We start from the raw sequence: 17,418 nt of genomic DNA on the forward strand, positions 1-17,418 counted from the left end.
GCTTAACCGCTGTGCCACCCAGGCGCCCCAGTAAATAAAATCTTAAAAAAAAAAAAAAACAGAATCTGTTCATGATGAATCCTCTTGCATACTGCTTTTCCAGGGCAGCTAGCAGGAGTGAGCATATCAGGTCAGCTAATTTGCTAATGGCCTGGCATCCCCGATAGGAGCTGCGTCAGAACCTGTTTGAATTATTTTTGCAAAGATGAGAAAAATAAGACCCAAAGGCAGTTATGCATGAAGGAAAGCCCCTGCAAAGGAGCAACCACCCAGATTCCCCTCCCAGAGAGCTGGGGAGCTGACCCCGTGGGGCTGAAGGACCGGTCTCTGCAGCCACCGAAGTATCTCCTCTGTGGAGAGACCCTAGACTCCGGGGGGGATGAGAAAGAACCTTGGATGTTCATGTCTGTCTTCTTGCAGCATTTGGGAGACTGATATTTCAAATGGTTCAAATATGTGTCACCCTACAGGGAAACAGTTCCAGAGCTATCTCTGACTGAAATTAGAAGGAAGAAAACCTCTAAATATTTTCCAAATTGCTCTCTTGGAACCGAGTTTCTAGCTCACTGGCCACGCCCAGGGCTGGTACGCAAGCACGTTTGTTTCCATTCCTACCGGCTTTCATCAGCCACGTCGCATCATGGTCACCTTGGTCCTAAACCCTGTTGGGGACAGCTCCACCTCCAACATCTCCGCTCCAGCTAAAATTACCCCTTTCTTCCTTGTTTTCTCCCAGATGCCTCCTGTGCTGTCACCTGACACTTCCCCCGTGTGCGTCTTCCTTTCCCCTCTGGACTGAGAGAGCTCAGCACTGTGCAGAAGGCATGCGGCTGGGAGGCAGATAGATCTGTTTGAGCAGAGTTTGGAACTTTGGATGGGTCACAACTTCTGCGCCTCACTTCCCTCAGCTGGGTCCAAGTGTCATATTTGCTGTGTGTGAGAAGTAAATGAGCTAACACACATGCTAGGCGCCTGGTCGATACAGGTATCATCATCATCATTACAGGGAATGGATGGAATCAAAGTCTATAAATTGTACTTATTTTACATACATTCACATTGACTGGCTGATTGAATAAATGAATAAATGGAGAAATGAGTGGCTGTCTCTAGACTCCAGGAAAGGCAAGTAGACTCGCTAAACGGAGTGTGGCTCTCTTCATCTCTGTAATAACAGCTTCCAACTTGCTCAGAGGTACCAGGATGGAAGCTGCCCTTCTTACCAGCCTCTGGGCACAGCGCTGAGCGGCACCTGACCAGGGGCGGGAGGTGAGAGTGACCACAGTGGAGGTGCCTATGACGTCATTCTTGTCCCTGCCATGATATCATGGGGGACTGGTCGTGCAAACACCACCCATCTTGTATTAACATCTGAACCATGAGATGAGGGGTTAAAGATAAGCTTTGATTGAGGCTTTGGGGTGGAAAGAAGAGAAGAATGTTCTAGTTAACTGACTTTAGGGCTACCTAGGAATTAAGAAAAATATTCTCTTGTGTAGGACTTGAGCTTCAGGGAGAGAGGGGAGAAAGGCAGGGGACAAAGTGACAGGCAAGAGTCATAGGATCTCAAGGCTGGAGGAAATTGACGTGTCATTTATGTTGATTCTGAGAAATAACATTTTTTCCCATCAAAGCATAATATGTAATGAATCTAATGAAAGGCCACAGGTCTGGAGAAGAACCATGGAAAAGGAAGTCGATGCTCAATTCAAAACCCTCGGTTCCCAGGACCCAGAGCCTGCGCCTGGCCACGCCTCGCAGGCTGATGGGGGGCAGTCTGGTGCGTGGCAGGCAGCGGATACAGCTGCTTGGAGACTGGCGAGTTATTACAAACAGGCTCTGAAGGGTTGTGGCTTCTTCAGTGACATGTGTTTGTGGTTTGCAGATGACTGGACTAAAGAATTTAAGTTCTCATATATAAATAAATACGTGTAAATTTTACATATGTATCCAACCCCGTGGGGACTGTTTAGTGACAGCATGTCTGAATCTATCAGAAATTCACTCTCTTGCCGGAGTTCAGCAAGGCTATAATATCCAATGAGAAACTTCTCAGTCGGAAACGAGGGCAGCACCTTGGTGGCCACCAAACAAATAAGTCTCGTACTCATTGGGGAGTTGGTTGCACGATTTGTTGTCTTTTCCTGCAAGAGTGGTGCTCTTTCTGAATCCTTAAATGTTTGCAAACACAAAGATGATAGCTGCTTATTAGCTAGTTCAAAACACGGTCAGGCTTTGTGCGCAGAATGGCTTTCAAAGTGGGAGAGAAAAATGTCCCCACCCACATGCGTCCAGTTCCCGGGGAGGTAATTCAAGCCAGTTTCAGTGATGTGAGGAAAGGCTTCAAATAGGAACGTTATCAGCAGTTTTCACTGTGGGAAGGTGTGGGAAAACACTTCTCACTCTGACGGGCTGTTAGAAGGATCAAATAAAATAATGCTTATGAAAGAATCCTTTTCAGCTGTATAACATCATCCTATCAATGTCAGGTTTCACCACTGTTACTGTTCCTACGGGCCTGCAACATTCATTCAAGAGATTTATTAAGGGTCTATTTTGTGCCAGGCAATATGCTGAGATGCTGAAGAAATAAGACTTAGTTTTTGCCCTGGAGGCTTCATGGAGTTTAGAAAGACATATATTACAACGTCATGACTCAGGCAATTTAAAGATGCCGCTGCAATGTCTAGACACCCCAGTGGGCTAGTGAGTCATGCACTGCATACCATGGGGCATACTGCAATCTCATTCTGCTGCTTCTCCAAGTTTCCCTTTGAAAAAGTACCATTTCCTTGGCCAACCGCAGTGGCTTTCAGCTCTGACACCGTGTAGCCAGAAATAGATGCAGCTAAGCAAAGCTTCCTCAGGGGGACTTGCTTCCAAGTTGACTAGCTGTGTCTTTCTGAGTAATTCTCTCCTCTTCTCCCCCCTTGGGTTCTGCTGACCATCAGTGACATGTCTGGGTGGTGGAGTGGGGGGAGGGAGGGGGCAGGCCACTGCAGACCAAGTTTGGCCATGGGTCCCTGAATGTCTCGGGTAACTGAGGAAAAGTGGCTCATCTTTAACCTCAGGACTTTGTTCCTATGTACATCTTTCCACATTCATTAAATTCTTAGCATCTAACAATTGGTGGGCTGCATCAAAGAGAACCTGAGAAGTCATTTCTAAAGTACGTGAGAGGAAGGACATCCAGTACTTGTGGGGAGCCAGAGGAACCTGGAACCAGCCCCCAAATGACGAATGGAAGTCTGAAGCATCATTAGAAAATGAGTGGAATTTTGAGGCATAAAGACCTGGATGTCTTTTGGGTGTCAGTGTTCAAAGAAACAGGGTGAACTTCAAGCAACAATGGTCAGGATAGGGATGCACATCATAGATCCCACAGAGATGGGGACTCTGGCAAGATTAGATAGCTCCCCTTTCTCCCAGCCTTACCTCCATTCACTGCCACTTCTGCTGTTAGACAATTTTTCTAAAACGAGTGAGACTGTTTCTTGCCTGCCTTGTCGCCAAAAGCCTTGGGCTCTCCGTCCACGCCCTGTTATTGCTCTGTTTGGCCAGAAGCCAGGTGGCCAGCCGGTGACAGTGTGACCACTAGGGGGGCGGACTCTCCCCCCTGTCTTGGCAGAGAAGTTGGTCCTCCAGTGATGGGATGCACAGCTACCCCACTCCCTCCTCCTCTGCCTGGGGAGAAACGAGTCAGTCACCGCCCCCCAGTAGACGGTCCGCGTGGACCATCTCTTGTTTCTCGGCACAACCAGCTCCAGTCCCTGGTTCTCTTCTTGCAGGACGATCCCACCCCTGACTGTGATGACCTTGGGTAGAGTCAGCCTTTGAAAGACCTGTCAGTTAGTGAGGAGGCCGGGTCTACACTGCAGCCGGGAAGGTGGAAGAGGACAGGTCAGCTCAGTGTGATCATAGCCAGTGCCAGTACAGACGTATATTACCTCATTTTATCCTCACAGAAGTAGGAAGTAGGCCAAAGTTATTCATTCATTCCACAAACATTATTGAGTGCCTAATAAGTGCTTGGCACTAGGTAAGGGCTTGGAATATATCAATATAAAGATCTTTGCTTGTACAGAGCTTATATTCTAAGGCAAGGACGGGAGAGTGGGATTTAAAAACAGATTTAAAAAATTTTTTTAGAGTAAGTGAGTAAATTATGTTTTCTGGGCCTCTTCACCTTATTCTGCATGCCCTTCAGAATCCCTTGTTCAAACATTCATTCAATAATTACCAAGCGGACACTACGGTCCAAGCATTGCACTTGGCACTGGGGATACAAGATCAATGAGTTCCCTGTATGCTCCAGATGCTCCCAGTCTAGACAGTGCCAGCACTAAGAGCTGTAAGAGGCATCAGTGAGGGCAGAAGGGCCCCCCACACCTGGTCCTCCCACTGCCCTTGGGCCGTCCATCCTCCCCCACCGCACCAGCTCAGGGCTGACTTCTCCATAACCCTTCTCTCCTGAGCTCATTCCTCTAGACCACCCAGTCTCCCATGGCCCTGATGGATTCCTTTGGAGCCTAAGGGGAAGTCTTGCTAATGTGGTAATGGATTAACTATTAGTTTGTTGCTTACTCTTTCCGATAATTTATTTACATTTTAACTGACTTTTAATGCCTCTCAACAAGGGAGGCAGATCTCCCCATGCTTTCTGTTAGCAGGCTGGGGACAGGAACATTGGGGAAAGTCGTGCTTCTCAAGACACAGCGGGCAGGCTCCTACCTTCTCTCCCCGCTCGGTGGGGCCCAGTCATTTTCAGGACCTTCACCCTGTCTTTGAAATCAGTTCTGGGCATCTGGCTTGCCTCTTGCAAAAGCACCTTTGGCGTCAAGGAATTTTTAGGGCTCAAAACAACCTCAAAGATCTTTTGGTGGCCTTCGGGGAGTTTGAGGGCTCCTGGAAATTCTGTGTAAATTTTTGTCTAAATATGGCGAAGTGCATTTTCTTTTTCCCGAAGACACGATCTATAGCTTTCATCAGATTCTCAAAAATATCAGAGACCCAACAGAGGTGGCCATCATTTTAAGTAATGGACTTGAGGCCCAAAGAGAAGGAAGGTGACATTCTAGAGACAGCAGTTACCGTGGAAGAGCAGGAAGGGAGGGAGAGGACGAGAGGGAGGGAGAAGAGGGAAGGGGTCAATACAGAGACAGGAACTCAAGTTTCTTGTCCTTTCAGTGTTTCTTCCAGGCCACCCCAGCAGGTGCAGGCTTTAGGTCTTTTCTCTGGGATCTGTCACAGCTCGATCTTAACACCCCAAACATGACTGCTCACCTGCCGTGGTGGAGTAAGAACTGGTTTATAGCGGGAGCTTTGGAGAGCTAGAGCAAACCCCTGCTCTGTCCTACAGCTACTGTTATCGACTGGCTTTGAGATCTGCATTTACTATTTATCATTACTTTAAACAGAAAAACTGTTAGCTTTCAGAGTTGCCCACGCCGACAGCCACGTGCCCTGCCTGGGCGTCAGTCGAGTAATGCTGTCTGGTGGCAGAAGAAAGCATAACCCACAAGGCTGTCCTTTCCAGCGCCACACTGCAGAGAGATAAATCCCTTGAGTGAGCCAAACTTTAAACGTTGACACTTTTGGATCTCTTTGTCCAAGGCAGAAATGCCTGGCTTGGTTTTCGACTGAAGGATTTGGGACAAGTGGTGTTGTCAACACCCATTGGAAGTTCTCCAAGTAAATAAATATATACACATTCTCCCAGTCAATTTGAAAGCTAGGTCAGGGCGTATTTGGCATCAGCCCAGGGAGCAGGAAAGGAGCAAAATTATACAAATTGGAATTACAAGTTGATCTAGAAAACACTAGCCTCTTCCTTTGGTCTATAATGATATACTATGTTTGCTACTGTAACCTCTGACTAGAAAAATATAGGTTCCCGAACAGGTCCAGCAGCTTTGGATGTGATGAGAAGTTATCGTGGTAGAGGGAAAGAGCACTGCAACAAGAGTCAGTACATCTCAGCTGGGGGGGGCACTCCCATGAAAGAGCTGTCTAACTTTGGACAAGTGACTTCCTTGTTCTATGGCCTGCTTGTTTCTTTCCTGCCAAAAGAGGGGTGTAGAGGTCCTGGGTTGATGTGCCTTGAGGTCCCTCCCAGCGTGAATATCATTCGAGCCTTTTCATTGATTTTATACATTCATCTCCTATCTGCTGCCCGCTGCATTCCAAGCTTTGTTGGTGACAGCCCAGGCTTATCTGAGGTCAGAAACAGAGGCCAGAGTGTCCCCCAAGCTCCCCTCCAGCCCCAGGCATCTTGAGGCCTTGCGTTTGGCTGCCAGGCTCACCAGCAGGAATATGGACATCTCTTGCTGTAGCGACAGCAATAGAACTGCCATTCCCGATCCAGCACGGACTCGAAGTAACGGCTCTGGAACCCTGCCACCAGCCCGTTGTTGGAGCACGTCTGGTACCTGAAGAGAAGAGAGCAACTCTGAGTGAGCTCACGACAAGGACCCCCAAGACCCCAGCTCCCGTGGCTCCTGAGCCAGGCCATGCTTTTCTTGACCTAGATTCCTGACAACGTATGCCTTTTATTTTAGGAAAGGAGGGGAGGGACAGAAGGAGAGGGACAGAGAGAATCTCCATGCCCAGTGCACAGCCCAACGCGAGGCTCAATCTCAGGACCCTGAGCCAAAATCAAGAGTCCGAAGCTTAACCGACTGGGCCGTGCACGTGCCCCTATTTATTCCATTTTAATCCAAATAATAAAGACTTTGCTGTATTTGTAGAAATAACACATGCTCACCTTTAAAATTCAAATGATTCAGAATATTTCAGCTGAAAGAAATTGGGGAGCACTGCTCCTGATAAACTTCTATGAATTTATAGTTAGAAGAAAGTGTGAGTGGATGGAGATAGAGGCAAATGTGCATTGAGACCCATGTCCTTGACGCGCTAGCCTTCTTCGTTCTACCACTGCTTACAGCGCATCAGGAGCAGGGCCACTTTGGAAAACACCTGGCACATTCGGGAATGTTATTGGAATGGAGGGCTCAGATCTAGGACAGTGGATATCCATGATAGTCTATGATATCCTAATTCTAGCAGCGTGAGTGAGAGCTTTTCGAGAGAAAGCACTGGAAGTTGTCAACGAAGCTTCTGCGGTCTTCCTTCTTACCATCACTACAATTCTAGCTTCCTCTAAAAAGGCCCTTTCAAAACCGAGCCAGGCTGCGGTTTCCCTGTGGCTGTTGTTCCATTGTTGGGGTTTGTCCTGTGCGCTCGGATCACACAGGGGACAGTGTTCCCAGGATGGTAAGTTCCCTTAAGTGAAAATAAGTGTAGCAAGATAAGCTGACCTGTTGCATGGGGTACCCGCTCGGAAGGCAATCCAAGTTCCATGAATTTCCTGCTGGCTGTCAGCCAGGCAGCTGGCCCCACGACCCTGTATGGGAAGTGTGCGCGTCACTCCCTCACACACCACCCCAGATAACGCGGCCCTGTGAAGATTATCCGGACACTACAGGCCCAGGGCCTGAGAATGTATGGTGAAAGTCAGAAAACCAAGCAGAGCTCTCTCCTAGCTTCTGTCCCACGGCCATCCCATTGGAGTTTGTAGTGCATGCGGCCAACACAATGAAATGACTCTGTCCAGAATTGGATTTTTGTTGGGGTACATTTTCACACTCACGTGGGAATCAGTAGAGCAGAATGGCTAAGAGCATGGGCTATGCTGCTGGACTGGTGTTCCAGTTACTCCTGGCTGTGACGCCTTGGGCAGGCTTCATACTCTCTATTGGCCTCAGTTTTCTCATTTGTAAAATGGGCATAATAATAGCACGTACTTATTTAAGTTACTGCGAAGACCACATAAGACAATGCATATATATTCTGGTGCTTAATAAATTATTTATTATTGTCATCATACTTTCATCTTGTCCACCCCCCAACTGGGAGCGTACTTGGCCAAAGCTACCTTGGCTCCCCAGTCTCCAGTCAGAGGAAAGGGGGTAGACTCCATTGTATTCCCCGAGCTGCTGTTCCCCTGAAACAAGGTCATGGACATTGGCTGTCTTAGTTGCACAAACACATACACATACCCACTTTGTAGGATAGATACTTGAGCGGATGGTAAAGAGCTTAAGGGAAAAGATAAGTCAAACTTCAGTTTGAATTCCCTATGGCGCCCGACACGATGGGCCTAGCAGATGTTTAACAGAAGAACGAACGAACAGATGACTGGTCAGGCGTCTTCCATCACCAGAGGCAGAGTTGACATTGAAGAGCCCATCACTCAGATCCAGAAAGGGCCCTGACAGTCCCGCTAGAAGTTTCCAGGATCCGGAGTGAGTGATCATCTCCCCACATCCACCTTCTCCCTCAGGGACAAAGCCTGCTCAGGCCGAGGGCACAAAATGAGCAGAGCTTTGGTCCTTCCTCCCTTCCGTTCCTGTCCCTTTTGATCACCTTTCTGTAAAAGCGCTTTATTTGACAAGACTCACTTAGACATTTGGCCGCAAGCTGCAGGATCACAAACATGGGAGCAGGCAGGAGAGAAGAAGGGTGAGGGCAGTTGTGAACACGAGGGGCGTGGGGGAACAGGAGAGGGCTGGCATCGCTGAAGGGACTCCAACTCAATTTTTTAAAAGTGGCTGGTGATGAAAAGATGCCCTGAAGGCTCTGTTCCACTTCTCAGCACCTGCTCGATGCTCCCAAAAGGGCCTGCGGAAGAGTATGGACCCGAGACTGCAGGCTTCGTTCGGGGTGAATTGTGATGGGACCCCAGCGCAGCTGTGGGCATGGACTCCCTGAGAACGTCCCCACGGAGTCTGAGTCCTCGGGTGTCCTGCTTCAGAGGCTGTCTGCTCCCTGTTTCAGAAGGCAGACTTTCTTTCTCATCATCCCTTTTGAAGGCTGAAGGCTCAATTTTGTTTCACAGACTGGATCATTGTTGGCCCTGCTCCACCTGACAGAAGAAAAGTTCTAGAAGGCAAATCACAAGGCAGTTAGTTATCCCTCCCCTGACAATATTCAGGGACCTTCTCTGAGAGGGTGGCCTTTTAAAAGGGACTTATCTTGGGGCTGTCCCCCGGAAAGCAAAGACAGAAAACCTTCTCCTGTGTCTGTGGCAGTAAAACAAAGAAGCGACAGGGTGCAGGGGAAGAGTTGCTGTTGAGGAAGCAGCAGACCCCAGTTCTGTCCCCATCCTGTCCTTACCACACTGTGTGGAGCCTCATCTAAGTCATTCCGGGCCAAGGTGGAACTGGAAGAACAGGATCCAAATGGATTTTTCTGAGGCCGAAGCTCCATACATGAGCTATCAGGGACCACAAAAAGTTGCTCCAAGATTGTCCTCTGCTTCTGGTCCACCCTCTGGCCGGGCTTTCTCCTTGTCTCCTGTAGTCTTCTTTGGGTCCAGGACGGTTGGTCAGGCCAAGTGATGGAGGCTGGCACTGGAAAGTGTGCACATGTCTGGTCTTGTTGGTGACCTCTTCTGTGAAGTTTTAGTCCCTCCTTCCAGTCTCTGCTGGTTTTGGTCCAAACTTATAAAAAAGTCCAGAGTCTTAATGGCAATGGGTCTGGCGTAGAACAGGGTAAAGTGGCGCCATCTTGGTCAAGCTTTCATAGTCACATCTAATGGGTGGGCTGGTTGTGCTGGTCTCTTTCCTCCCAGTTCCACAGACATGCAATGTGCTCCAGGCCTGTTAGCCAGTCTCCAACCACATAGCAGAGATGGAATAAGAGCTCTCTGCATTGGTGGAGACCATGTGACACAGCCTTCTTTACTCCCCCCAAATTTTCCCCCAATCCAGCTTGATGAGGGCTTAAGTTCCACCAAGAGAGATTCATTATTTTAGAATAAAGCTTTGATTCCTGTCAATTCTCTTTCCCCCAGAATAATCCTTCGAGTTGCTCTAAGGCATTTATAACATAATCCACAGGGTTTTAGAATGTTCATTAAATCTTCCAACAAATACGCATCAGAACCTACTTTCTGCCTGGTACTGTACTTGGTCTGTAATCCTTTCCAGAGCGCTGTACCCAGTTAGCACACGCTATGGCAATACAGATATTGGAGAGAAGAAGTAGATGGGCACTATAGCCAGAGAAGAGAAGCAAGAGACTGGGTGGCGACATTGGGACAGGGAAGTGGCAAGAGGCAGAGACAAACCCAGTTTGGGGGCAAGGTGCGATAGTGCAGAGTTTCTGGAAGTAAGCACTGCACTGCTGAGCACTGGGCCTTCTGCCACACAGGTGGGGACACGAACAATCTGTCTGAATAGTGCTGCTCTGTACGCAGTCTGTTCTCCACCTGCCCACATCGGAGTGAGAGCTCTCCTGTCTTCTCTATGTCTGGTTTCATGTCTACCAGGCTTCCAGATGGTGATGCTCAAATGGCCTGCTGGATAGCTTCTCTGGATTAAAAAAATACAAAAAAACACTGCAGGACAGAGGGAGAAAAACAAATTCTCCCCAAAACACAAACTCCTGCCCTGTTTTGGAAAAATATAAGCAGTAGACACCATCCCAAAGGTGTCTGAGAAGATCCAGTTTATCTTGTGTGATGTAATAATGTCCTTAGATCAGTTATGGCCTAAGAGCAAATCCAGGGCGTGCGGGAATCTCAGTCTCAGCCATAGGAGCCCACGAACATCAATTATCACAGTATTTGTGCCCAGAGATCGAACACTGCCTCAATGTCTATCTGAAAACATGACCAATATCCAAGACACTCATAATGTACGCTTAAATCCTTATAGATCGTAAATGAATTACATGTTCCCCAAACAAGATGGCACACATCAGGGGCCTTTGTGATGTAGCCATTCATATTTCAGGGCCAGCTTTAAAGTGGACTGTGTGATATGTATCTCTTTTGAGTTTCAGTTTCTACAGCGTAGTCATAAGAGTGAAAATAAGCAACCTTTGTCAGGGAGTCACCGAGTGCCAAGCCAGGAGTTGTGCTCAGCATCGTAACCTGTGTTCATTATTTCGGTCATCAAAGCAATCTCATGAAACGGGCTTGCATAACCAGTTCCATCTGCCACCAGCGTGTGATACGTAAGGAAACTTGGGTTTAGAGACATTATGTGATTCTCTCAAGGACTCACAGCCAGTAATGCCTATATATTATCTCATTTACTTCTCACAACACTTCTCTCTTGGTTGAGGTAGAAACTGGGGCTTGGAAAGTTGACATAACTTGCATTAGCTGTCGTGGGGTGGCATTTTGAGAATTGTCCTGTTTGACTCCAAAAATTATCTTCCCATTACTTCAAAATGACTTGAACAACTCACACACACACACACAGACACACACACACACACACGCACACATACAGGAAGATATCCTAACTTTGTGGAAATCTCTTATTTATTAGGAAGACTACGTCTGGCAGGTAACCCCCCCAAAGCAAATCCCCTGCCGGGATTAATGAACCTTTGCCATCCTTGTCAGCACAGCCAAGAGGCATTTTTGCAAAACTCCAGTTCCCCAGACAACTGATTTCTAGTACTTAGAAGAGTGATCTTGATGGGGAGTTGGCGAGAATCCTGGAGCTGCCATAACCCTTCTCCCACACTCGCCTTCTTGCCCTCAGAAGTCACTCTTACGTGGATGTGATATCTTCTTTAGCCCAGCACTCACAACAGCTTTATCCAAGAACATTTCCCGTCAGCCAGCAGCGCTGGGCATCAGAATGCCTCGCTTGGGCCCCGCCCTCTGCTGCTCACCAGCTCCCAGCGGGCAAGTCTCCCAACGCTCTGAGCTACAGTCCCTCACCTGCACAACAGGGAAATAGTGGGTCCGCCTTCCAATATCAGCACGAAGCTCAAATAAGATTAGACTACGAGTAACTGAAGGGTGTAGACCGTGGTGTCATATCTTCATGTTCCTGGAGTCTGGCAAAATTTGTGATAATAAGCATTTGGTAGTGAATGAATGAGCAAAGGGACAGAGAAATAGGGAATGTTAATAAGCTACCAAGCACCACGTCAATTAGGCCAAGGGTTATAGCACCTGCATGGAAAGCACCTATGTCATGGGTTTTTCAATTGCTGATACTCTTTCCTTCATTCCTCATCTACGATGCAAGGACGTTGCTCTGGATTATTCTCCAGGCCCCTCCTGGCACCAAGCTTCTTTGATTCTGTCGCTCTTTGCCTTTTAAACCATCAGCATGTACTCTACTAGCCTGCCTCCTTAGTTTTTATACCTTTTCCGTTTGAAGTAATTTTAGATTTACTGAAGAGGTGTTCCCCTGACCTTATCTTTCGGAACTCCGGTTCCTTGATCACCACGAAGGAATTACCACTGGTACAACCCTAAACTCCAGACTTCATTTGGACTTTATGTTTTCCCTCGAATGCCCTTTTTTTGATCCCAAGATCCAAAACCAGGATACCATGCGGCATTTGGCCCGTGTGACTTTTGAGATAAAGAACTCACTATTGCATTTTTGAAAGCTTACTGAGACAGTAAGTTTTGGGGGATAGTAGGATGGGAATCTAATGAAGAAATCATCCTGAGGTAAGCGTGTCCAACACCCTCTGTGCGTGTTTTAGAGAACTTCAGGAAGTCTCAGATGACCATCCTGCAGGGCAGCAAATGCAACTGGCCAAAATGAGACGTGAACGATGAAGCTGGGCTCTCTGTTATACGTAATGGGACACTGAGAACCAAAACGATGAACAAAGTGGTTTCCCTCGCGGGAAAATCTGCAGGCTTCTTTGTTGAGTGTGGTGGGGACGCTGGCTGGGATTTGAACTGTCCAAAGCACTCACTAGTCTGATTTAGTCTTGCATACATATTTAGTGGTCCTACTATGCACTGGCATTATTCTAGGCCCCGGGGAATATTCTATGCAGCGTCAAATAAGAGAAAGTCCCTACATTTGTGAAGCTTGTTTTGAAGGAGACAAACACTATACAAATACAACTCAGCTAATGACAGGTGCACCACAACAAACATAAAACAGATTGAGGAGTGGAGGGCGGGAAGCGTGGGTTTAGACAAGGTGGTCTGAGAAAGACTCTCCGAGGAGGTGGGCGCTGTGTGTCCTGAGTGCTCAGAACCATGAATCAGGGAGGACTACTCTGTACGACAAAGAGCCCTGGTCTCCAGTAGAGTCGGGTTATGGAAAACCGAGTTCCCGCCCTCTATTCCTAGCTTCAGATTGACCTTGAGGCTAACACAGCTCTGTGGGACAGTTTTCCTTTCTCCTCTTCTCCGTCACATCGCTTGTCTTTGGTGAATTCATACATTTAAATTGTCAGCTCTGATAGAAGCTGCCATTTATAAACACCTTGCCGAGATCCTTCGAAGCCCAGGTTCCCCCGCCCCCTCCCCCCCGGGGGTTGGGAGGAAAGCAGGTGCCAATAAACAGAAAGCTGTTCCTTTGAATTCAGGCCCCATGTAAATCTGGCTTGTCCAAAACCAGGCCCATCGAATTGTAGATTCACTAAACCTTTATTGACCACCTGCGATGTGCCAAGCATTTGTTTACAATGAGACTTAGAGTCCCTCTTACATTTCTCCTGCACGCACACAGTGCCACACCTTCCTTTCTTCGAGAATGAGGAATTAAACCCACAGGGTGGAGAGATGATAGAAACAAGAGCTGTGAATCAAGATTTACTGATTCTAAGACCGGAGCTCCTTCTACCACATGGCAGCTCTGCCTCGCTAGAAAATTCCAGCTTCATTTTGCTCCACACGGGACCCACATGTCCTATCGTCCGTGCCACGTCACGTTAGAGAAGATTCCCTGAGAACAACCGAGGCATGCCCTGAAATGGCAAAGCGCCACGCTTGGGACTTGGGGAAAGCCTCCTGGTGGCCATCGGTAGGGAAGCCAGCATGCACGTCCCAGAATCTGGTGGTTTTCTACAAACTACAGTGAACAGCAGTGTTACGAGACACTCAACCATGCTTAGAGCACCTTTTATTTTATTTATTTATTTTTAATGATTTTATTTATTTATTTGAGAGTGAGAGTCGGGGAGAGGGAGAGAATCTGAAGCAGACTCCGCGCTGAGCTCAGAGCCCGATGCGGGGCTCGATCCCTGCACCGCGAGATCATGACCTGAGCTGAAGCCAGGAGTCGGGTGTTTGACCAATGAGCCACCCAGGTGCCCTATGGAGCACCTTTTAAATCTGTGCTCCAATTAGCAAATGCCTTTAGTAGGTCCCATGTATTGTCAGATCTGTGTTTGAGACTCCTCCTCTCTCTTAAAATAAACCTGCAAGCTGATTCAGTTATACGAGGCAGCCAAAATCACGAAACCATCGGCAGCTCTTCCCCCAGAGCAGATTACAAGCTTGCAGCCCATGGGAGGTGTAACTGCCCCTCAGCCTCTGAGCAAACTCTTTCCTTCCAGATTTTTCACTGAGACTGAAATCTAAACCCAAAGCAATAATCATCTAAAAAAATGCTTCTGGGGTAATTGGTATCAGACCTGGGGCAGTTGAGTTTTACCGTAAAGGAGCAGTTTTTCATGTTTGTGCGTTTTTCACTCTGTGATTAGCAGAGTAGGAGGCAACAGAGGGGTCGGAAGGGAGAAGGAAAATCGTTTGAGTCAGCATAGCCGAAAATGTGGAGGAAGAGGTGGGAGAGTGATCTTGCCTGTCAGCATCTCACTGGGCTCCCATTGGCCAAACAAAATCATGTTATGTCCACTCCCTTCCTCTTTTGCTTTTCTTCAAACAGTCTGGCAGTTAAGGACAAACCAGATGCAAGTTGGCAAGTTTAAAACTAAACATCATTTGCCTTCTCTCCCTGGCAGGGATGGACACAAGGATCAACAGAATGTAAGAAAAACCCAAGTGCATTTTCAGGGCCAAACGGAGCATGGGGTATCGGAGTTGTGGATTCTTCTGAGATCGTGTAGTGTGACCACTCATTTTCCAGATGAGGTGAGAGCCTAGAGAGTTGAACCCCTGGGGCAAGGTCATGTGGTCTTTAGAACCTGGATCCGAATCCAGGCCTTCTGACTCAGAGCCCAGGGCTCTTCCTTTGGGGTTAAGAAATCATCTCCGAGTGCTGTTTTTCTATATGACTCTAAAAAGGGGCATTAGAAAGGGGCCCTACCCGTATAATGGCCCCCTAGATGGGAGGACTAGGTGGTCCTGTGTCCCATGCCAGGCAATGGGCCTGGCTGTGGGACTCTTTTGAGGCAAGGCTGGACTCTGAGTTGGCCACGTATCAGAAGGAGTTTTGGATAATTAAATCTGCTCACCAGAGGCAGTGGGGTGGACAAGGAAGGCCCAGTAAGGCCCCCAACCCCCCGCAGCTGCTTGTTTGACCCACTCCCTATCCCTTCCACAGGCTGGCTGAGCCCCTCCTCAGTCACGGTAACCAAGCTAGCCCCAGTCCTCCAGGGCTGGGCTGCCACTGTGACCTCCCAGCTCCTGTCCTTCCAGGATGAAGCACTTCCCTGAGTCCAGTCCTGGCCCTGGCTGGACTGACAGGCAGCCCACATCAGGCGGGGGCAGCGGGAGCTCAAGTGCTGGTCACTGTGGCCACGCACATACACTTTGGAGTTAGGACTCACTAGATCCAAATCCTGGCTTTACCACTTTCAGTCTGAGGAAACACTTGGGGCTCTAGGCCACAGTTTGTCTACCCATAACATGACTTACAGATTTATTTTGAGCATGAGTGAGATAATCCATATAAAGCATCATCATGGTCTAGCTCAGGGTAAGCCCTGATAAACGGCTGTTTTGACTACTCAGAAGTCCCCTCTCTTGGCTCCTCCACACATGCATCAGTGTCTTTCCCTCTACAGTCTCATCATGGTGCTGTCTGCAGAATGCGTGGTCCCCCAGAGTTTGACCACCCCCAACCCGCTCTCCGCCACGTGCTGCTGGAACCCTCAGAGTCCTGCTCTACAGAAAACCCAGCAGCAGTCTGTCAGCTGAGCTTCCTCCTCCCTGGACCTGCCTCCCCCAGAGCCTCCCCAGACCCCCAGGGGTCCTGCCCCCCCATCCAGGCTGCATGAATAGCCAGCCTCCCCGGCAGTAGTACTGGGATGGGCTGCTGACCAAAGTTCTGGGGCTGGGATGTCACACCCCACAGAAGGGCACTGGCTTGGACCATTTCCATGCCATTGACTGGCAGAGCCCCGTCAGGAGAACAGCACTTCTCCCTAAAAGTCTTCAGTAAACTATTTTCTGGCAGTGAAACCCACTTTAAATTCAGACAGAGAGAAGGACCTCGATTCTTATAACCCAGAGAGAGCACATTTTACAGGGCAGCAGAGAGGTAGTTCATTTCCCTTCTCTTCGCCGAAATTTCTTTGTCCCCTCTCCCCCGTTCACTTGATTTAAATCCGCATTTCTCAAACTGTCCACAGTGAGGGTCCAGTCACTCATCGCCCCCAAACAATTGTGGGCCAATACCTTTGCAAAACAGTAAAAATAAATGACTACAAGACAAAAATGCCATTTGGACATCACAACAATATTACATTGCTATAAAGTGTCTTAAAAACTTATCTTTTTACAGGCTAATAAACATTTTGTAGACCCCTGGTAGTCCATGGACCAAATTGAGAGGAGGGCTGCTTCTGGAAGGAACAGAAGCACAGAGGAGCCCATCTGCCGTGGGCACGCCCCATCCTGGGGTTCTGTCCTGTCATGTAGGCTGCTGGGTAGCAGCCCTGCACCCCAGAGAATGAGTTCCTTGCCCTGTCTCTAGAGGCTGGGGTCAAGCAGCCCCCGGAGGCAGGGGAGGGATGTGCTGCCACGGCCATGCCCCTGCCCGAGAGCGCAGGCTGCCCTTACCACTCCATTCCAGCTCTGTTGATCTCCTCCCACCAGCACTCCGTGGGCTCCCCGAGGTTCTGCGGCGTCGGCATGCAGGCATAGTTCCACTGTCTGTCCGAGCCTTCTTTCTTGTTGAATATGCTTCTCACGGCCACCACCACCTGCCCGTGGGGACACTGGTAGCTAAAGCCCTGCCGGTTCAGGTTCACCCACCCGTCATCGCTGTAGTCGTGGTACTGCTGGTACGGGTACCCGTAGTCTTCGTACTGGCCCCAGGCCACAGTGACCAGTGGCAGCAGCACCCAGAGCAGAGTGAGGTCCATGCTGCCCGGGCTTCTGGCAAACACTGTCACCCGAGGTCTGCTGGGCGGACCGTTTTATACAGCTGCCGCTGACATGTGGCTTCCAGATGTCGGTAAGCAGGCTCCAACGGCAGTGTGTCATCGTTGAAGCAAAACTTCTCGGCATGGAGATCCTGGCCATAAGTCCATCCAGCTTGTTTTAAGGTGGAATTCTAGGAAAACGTAAGGAACAGACAAATGAAAGAAACTCCCTGGAGAAAGAACAACTGTGCGGATAGATTATAAGAGCAAACAGCTTCACACCCCTTAAAAGCCTTCACCTGAGAGAACCTCTGTCCGCCCCTCCTCTCTCAGGACCTTCCCTCCCTCTGCTCCCCTCCCCCAGCAAGC

At 48.7% G+C, this 17,418-nt stretch overlaps 1 protein-coding gene across 1 annotated transcript in view; it reads right to left on the reverse strand.

Annotated features, from left to right (window-relative positions):
- Nucleotides 1-17,097, reverse strand: part of DPT (dermatopontin) — a 28,664-nt gene extending 11,567 nt beyond the window's left edge. Inside the window, exons 1-2 of the mRNA XM_034666694.1 lie at nt 16,745-17,097; nt 6,303-6,428 (exon numbers count right to left, since the gene is read on the reverse strand). Of these exons, the coding sequence (XP_034522585.1) occupies nt 6,303-6,428; nt 16,745-17,049 (431 nt within the window). The 5' untranslated portion in view covers nt 17,050-17,097. The remainder of the gene's footprint in view (nt 1-6,302; nt 6,429-16,744) is intronic.
- Between the last annotated feature and the right edge of the window lie 321 nt (nt 17,098-17,418).

Source organism: Ailuropoda melanoleuca, chromosome 8, assembly GCF_002007445.2.
Source record: "Ailuropoda melanoleuca isolate Jingjing chromosome 8, ASM200744v2, whole genome shotgun sequence".
Taxonomy (NCBI): domain Eukaryota; kingdom Metazoa; phylum Chordata; class Mammalia; order Carnivora; family Ursidae; genus Ailuropoda; species Ailuropoda melanoleuca.